The sequence below is a fragment of the Sceloporus undulatus genome, unplaced genomic scaffold, assembly GCF_019175285.1.
Source record: "Sceloporus undulatus isolate JIND9_A2432 ecotype Alabama unplaced genomic scaffold, SceUnd_v1.1 scaffold_994, whole genome shotgun sequence".
NCBI classification, from domain to species: Eukaryota; Metazoa; Chordata; class Lepidosauria; order Squamata; family Phrynosomatidae; genus Sceloporus; species Sceloporus undulatus.
In genome coordinates this window covers 1-6,311 of record NW_024803914.1, presented here as the reverse complement: position 1 = coordinate 6,311, position 6,311 = coordinate 1, and the positions used below count along the sequence as shown (strand labels likewise).

Here is a 6,311-nt window from a genome sequence, read left to right as displayed (position 1 = left end):
GATTTATGGTATGTGTAAAGCAGAAGGAGAAATAGCAGTTTGGATTAACTGCTGAACATTAGGAAAGAACTATAGAGTTTAAAAACGAAAGCTGACAAAGCCTAAAAATTTATAACACTGAATCTCACAAATAGAAAGCCAGTGTGGTATAGTGATTTGAGCATCGACTTATGGCTCTGGAGACCAGGGTGCAAATCCTGGCTCAGCCATGAAAACCCAAATCATATTCTGACAGCTTCAGAGGATGCAATGGCACCCTCTGAAGAAATTTAAGGCACACAACAACAACAGTTTCATTAATATAGATGGCATGTCCAAGAGAAAAATCCCAAAATTGTAGGGTAGGCTGCTCAGTTAACAGATCAGTTAACAGTTGACAGATCAGCCCTGGTGGTACAGTGATTAAATGCCTGTATTGCAGCCACTCACTCAAAACCATAAGGTTGTGAGTTCAATACCAGCATAAAGGGCTCAAGCTCAACTCTGGCTTGCATCCTTCCAAGGTGGCTAAAATGAGTACCCAGATTATTGGGGGCAATTAGTTTAAAGTTGTAAACCGCTTAGATAGTGTTAGTTCAGTATGAAGTGGTAGATAAATGAAGCTGTTTGAAGAAGCTGTTTTACTGAAGAAAAATGCTGAAGCCTCAATATTATGAATGGAAAAACCCAAAGAATTGGCAAAATACCAATGACAAAATGTCGAACACTAAAAGGACTAAGAAGTGGCAGTCTGAGAGTCAGGTTTCTTGACCAAAAGGAGAGTTTGGCCAGGGAAAGATTGTTTCTTAAGAGAATATTGGAATATAAAATCTGCTGTCAATGTGGGCAGGCAGGCCAATTTCATTTTAATTATCCTGAACAAGCTAACTGAAAAGAAGACAGAGAAGCTAGTTTATTGTGTGTCAAAGATTTGAACCCAGGAATCAAGCATCTCCTTCAGTGATGAGGCTGGGTGCTACGGAAACACAGGAGACAGGTCTAGGTGAGGACTTACGATCAAAGCAGATGCAACACTGCTTATTTCTTAGCCTGGGCAAAGAGTTGGGTAGAGACTATGGGGAGAGAATTCAAGGACAGGATCAACTGGTTTAGGGCTTGAGGGATACAGGTTATTAAGTCTCTGTGATTTACCCTGATTTGATTCCTCAAAAGAAGGTGTTACCACACAAAAAGACTCTTTTGAAAGGGATAGGAGGGCCTGCATTCCATGTACCCAAGGCCTAAAGACATATAAAATATAAGAATTGACAAGGAGAGGGAAAGGGACCATATACAATATTCTGATGCCATGCTTGACTGGTAATGATCTTGCAAAACACATGAAGAATGTTTGTGTGACTACCCAGCACCACAGGCAGCCAAACCACATGGTGCAGTCTGAAATAGGAAGAGAAGATGGACCTTGGGTGCACCTACACTGTAAAAAATAGAGCAGTTTGACACCACTTTAACTGTTATAGCATCCTGGGATTTGTAGTTTTGTGAGGCAGCAATATTTTTTGGCACAGAAGGCTAAATAACCCCTTCTTACTTGGCCTGAAACAATCCAGTCTTTCATTTTAATGGTGGCTGGATGAGGCCACAATGGCAGCTGGAGAAGGCAGATCAGGCCCTTGCGTGGAGGAGTACTGCTAGTGGGACTCCCAATATACCACACAGTGGTCCAAGCTCAGGAGTCCACCTAGACCTCAGTGACCTTGACTTAAGATCAGCTAATGAAGGGCTTCCCGGGAAGAGAGGCCAGTAATCAAGATAGTTGGAAGAAAATCACTCAGCCTGCTACAACGTATCAAGAGTCAAGAGAAACTCTCAGGGTTACTTTTCAGCACTTGTAAGCTGCTTAATCACAAGAAAGAGGGAGCCTCACCTAGAGAGGACAAGGCCCACAGATTCTCCTCCATCACTTCCCGATGAAGGGCCTTTTGGCTTGGGTCCAGCAGGGCCCACTCCTCCTCTGTGAAATACACAGCCAACTCCTCAAAGATCACCTGAAGAAAGAGGTAATTATTCTTTCAGATTGCTCAAGAAAATTGAAATCCTTACAGGATGCCATCCTCAGGTCCTTAACAGTGGCATCTTTGATGAAGGCAATGGGGGGAAAAACCAAGATTCTGTGGGAACCAGGGAGTGGTCAAAGGGAGACGGCTCCCTTGAGATCCAATGCCGTACCTGATCTAGTCTTGCAGAAGCTGTTCTGAGTCCATCAGGATGAAGAGATGTGCTTGTACACATAGACCCAGTCCTTATTCCACTTCCTGAGAGGAACACAGAAGGAAAGAGAATGCTGTTAACCATTAGCGGAAGGGTAGCTGCTCCCATCCTTTGAAACTTCTGCAGGAGGCTAGAGTGGCCCACTCTCTGCTCTCCATTTGCTCCATTTCTCTTCAAGCAGGCTTTTAATATGTAATTGTGCTTAGGGAGGCTTCTTATCAGGGGTGGGGTTTACTTTGGTATGTGTTTAATGGCTTTATATTATTAGCTTGCTATGTTTTTAATGATTTCATATTTTTAGCTTATTATGTCAATGTTATGTTTTGAATTGCTTTTAAAAATTTTACTGTCTTTATTTGAAGCATCTTTTGTGACTGGATCACCATATTGGGACCAATTTAGGAGAAAGGAAGCATAACAGTAATAATAATCCTTCTTTCTTCTTTCTCCTTCAGGTCCCACCGACTCATGCAAAGGCAGTAAACACCATAGCATGCAGACTAAAAAAAGTGGGAGGTCATGGTAGAATCAAGAGAAACATGAGACTGAGAGAGGCACACACAAAAAAAACCTTTAAAAATATATGCAAAGCAAGTAGGCAAGTATCCCACAGGGAATTAAACAGCTACAAAAATGTTAACTAGCTTGAAGGAAAAAGCATCAAAATTTGGGCAAGAAAGGAATGGAATTGGAAATAAGTCCAGGTTTCTGGATCTTCCCTGCATAGGTAGGGGACAGGAATTGATGGTGGACTCTGGGGCTGTCTGAGGATGAGGATATCAACCCATGAAAGCAGTCCTTCCATTCATGCTTTCGACTTTCTAAACACGCACACATTTACCTCAGGTAACCAAGCAGATTTGTTTCTGAGCATTACTTTAACAGAAAACTTGGTCCTAGAGGCAGAAGTAACATGGAAAGAGTAGGGATAGATTCCTACACCACAAAAAAGAAGAGCACTTCAACATATTTCAGCAACCTTTTTATTCAAAACTAATAAAAGGCACACATGAAAGAATTTTGGGCCAAAACAGACTGCAGAAATAATCCAGTTTGAGACCACTTCAACTGCACCGGCTGAATAGTAGGGAATTCTGGGAACTGTAGTTTTGTGAGACATTGAGCCTTTTATGTTAGAGAGCTCAGGTACCACAACAAACTACAGTTCTGAAAATTCCCCAGCACTGAGCCAGGGCAGTTAAAGTTGTCTCAAGATGGATTATTTCTGCAGTCTGTTTTGGACCTAAATCAAGGCAAGCCTTGCATAAATAAACAAAAACATTTTCAACCTTCTACATATTACACAAAGGCTTCTTCCAAAATGCCCCTGTGGTGACTGCATCTGTAACTATCCACCACTTTTGTTACGATTTCCACTTTGGTGGCCAGACTTACAGATCTCTTCATTTTTTAAAAACATAAAGGGAGAGCAGATGAGGTTATCTTATCTGTTCTTCCCTTTTCTCTGTTCTCATTGTTTTTCTGGTCACACAGGGTCAGTAAGAGAGCTACCATTTAGCTTGCCTGTTATAGGCAGGCATACAGTACTACAATAGGATGGGCTAGAACGGAATCCCACTCATTCCCAAACCAAGCTTTATTGCATTGTTCTGCAGACATGCTACAATAACTAGATACTGAAAGTCTGTGATTCTCCAATTCTCCTTCCACATCCTCCCAGTGCCACTGTTGCTTAAAATAAATCTAGCTACACAGAGAATGAGACGGAAAAGGAAGGCTGGGCAGGCATAAAAAGTCCTTCTAAAATATACTTGACTGTTAGAGACTTGGTTAACTGAGGTATTCTTCTAATTTCAAAGTGTTGGTTAGGCTATATAAAATAGTTCAAGTGCTGTAAGCCATAAAGCCCAGATATTTCACATATACTTGAAGGAATCAAGCAAGAAACTACCCCCTTATGTAAAGAGATAGCCAAACAGGCAGCAGCTCTGGGACCATGCTGCCTCCGTTTGCTTTGGGGCCATGATAGCCCACTTGTCCCCAATCTGGGCTGCTTCTGTGGTCCTGAACTGGCCAGTTGAAAAGGAGTGGATTTTTGTACTCCTTTTCAGGTCAGTTTTGGGCCAACTCTCTAGGAAAGAGCTGCATCCGGGGTGGCTTCCAGCCATATTCAGGGTGAGTATCATATACGTGCCCCACTCCCAATGCTGCCCTTTTTGGTCATCTGTTTGAGGCCAACAGGATACTACCTTCTTACCCTTACTTAGTGAGGAGGAACTTCCTTCTCTGTCCAGCATGATCCACTTGGGCCACTGCCTTTGACTGGATTCAGAAGAATACTTGTCCACCTCAGCCATCTCTTCTGCAAACAAGTCCTGCAGCAGAGAAGAATTAGGGAAAGAAGAGGACAAGACCTTATAGTGTGTCATCTCCACTTTAGAGGATTTCCAGAAAAAAGCTGAGATGGAATGGCTAGATTTAGATGATGGTGGTGATGATGTTATTTATTTGTATCTTTTTTGGGGAGGGGCAGGGTCTGACAACGGTTTAGAGTAACTAGAACAACTACAAAAAAAAAAAACAAACACAAATATGTACTGAACACTTACTACTATACATCTATGAACCAAGAAAAGCATATGTTTATGTGCTATGACTTAGGATACACAAAAAATGTAACTGCAAATTTTAACAAGTCATCAAATCGATCATCAGAAATAATAAAAATAAAGCCTTGTATGGCTTGGGTCCGAGTTACTTATGGGACTGCCTCTCCTCATACAATCCGTCTCTCACCTTAGAACATTGGGTAAGAATTTATTGGAAACTATGAACCCCAAATATGCTTCCACTTCACGAACAGCCTTTTCAATAAGGGCTCTGAGATTGTGGAATAACCTTCCTGAAGACATCTGTTCAGTGTCCTCATTGGAGATATTCAGGAAAGCAGTTAAAACTGAACTATTTTGCCAAGCATACCCAGATACAATGTAAGATAATGACTGACATGCCCCTTGAATGAGATGCTGTTTTATTTCCCCATTATATTATATTGAATATTGTATTGCTGTTTGTAATTAGTAGTAAACATGCTGGATTTTAATGTTAATAATTGAGTCGGAGAATTTTAATGTATACACTGTGATGTTATTTAGTCTGTAACCCCACTTCACTCCAACCGGGAGATGCGGGGAAACATAAATAAAATTTTTATTATTATTATTATGTATTTATTTATTATTATTATTAATGTCCATAATAAAGTCCATTCACAGTTTATAAAACCTGAAATCTGAAAGTCCTGTAATCTGAAACACTGGAGAAGAATATGAGGTTGTGAATCCTGTAACTTGTGAGGAACACAAGCTTTGAAGGTTCTAGGATTTGAAAAATCTTGCAAATAATTATTTACAACATAAAATTGGAATTTGTGGCATCTAGGAACTGAATAGACAGCTTTTTCCAGAAGTCTTTACAACCGTTTCAAAAGATTTTCATCAGTCCATGTATTTCTGCTTGCTATAGATAACTTATATTGAATCCTAAAGGTGCTTGTGAATATTTTCTCCTTTAGCATAATAATGTCTATGCAGCCTTCTCCTAAAGTAAGTTTGCTAACTACAGTTTGCAATCTGGATGCAAATTGTGTCTTCTGGAGAAAGATCATCCCAACACAGACTGTATCCCTATTCCTTGATCTGCCTTTTGACTGACCAGCAGGCCTTCTTCCTCTACTGCTTTAAGAAAGCTCAGTTGTTGAATTTTTTTTTAAAAAAATCCCTTGCAAAATAATACTAATAAAAAAATTGTAATGGACCCTAAAAATGACCAGGATACAATGAGCTCACCTGCTCCTGCTTCAGTTTTTTCTCCTCTGCCTGGCTCAGGAGGAAGGCCTCTGCCAAGGCCACTGCTTGGGAGGTTGTCTCCGCTCCACACTCTTGAACCCAGCTCCCCATCTCTGGGGGAAGGACGGCCAGGAACTGCTCCAGGATCACCAGGTCCAGCATCTCAGCCTTGGTGTGTCTCTCTGGCTTCAGCCACTGGCAGCAGAGATTGTGGAGCTGGCTGCAAACCTCCCGGGGCCCCAAAGCCTCCTCCTGGAAGACAAACTTCCTGAAGTGCTGGCACTGGACCTC

The 6,311-nt window shown here is 41.3% G+C and overlaps 1 protein-coding gene across 1 annotated transcript; it reads right to left on the bottom strand.

Moving 5' to 3' along the window:
- Nucleotides 1-1,867: 1,867 nt before the first annotated feature.
- On the bottom strand, nucleotides 1,868-6,299 carry LOC121917827 (zinc finger protein with KRAB and SCAN domains 4-like; the record flags this gene model as incomplete). The annotated part of the gene is made up of 4 exons (XM_042443947.1): nucleotides 6,021-6,299; nucleotides 4,430-4,547; nucleotides 2,170-2,255; nucleotides 1,868-1,988 (listed from the first exon to the last, which is right to left on the bottom strand). Coding segments are annotated over exons 1-4 (487 nt in total), but the record flags the coding sequence as incomplete, so codon positions are not given.
- Between the last annotated feature and the right edge of the window lie 12 nt (nucleotides 6,300-6,311).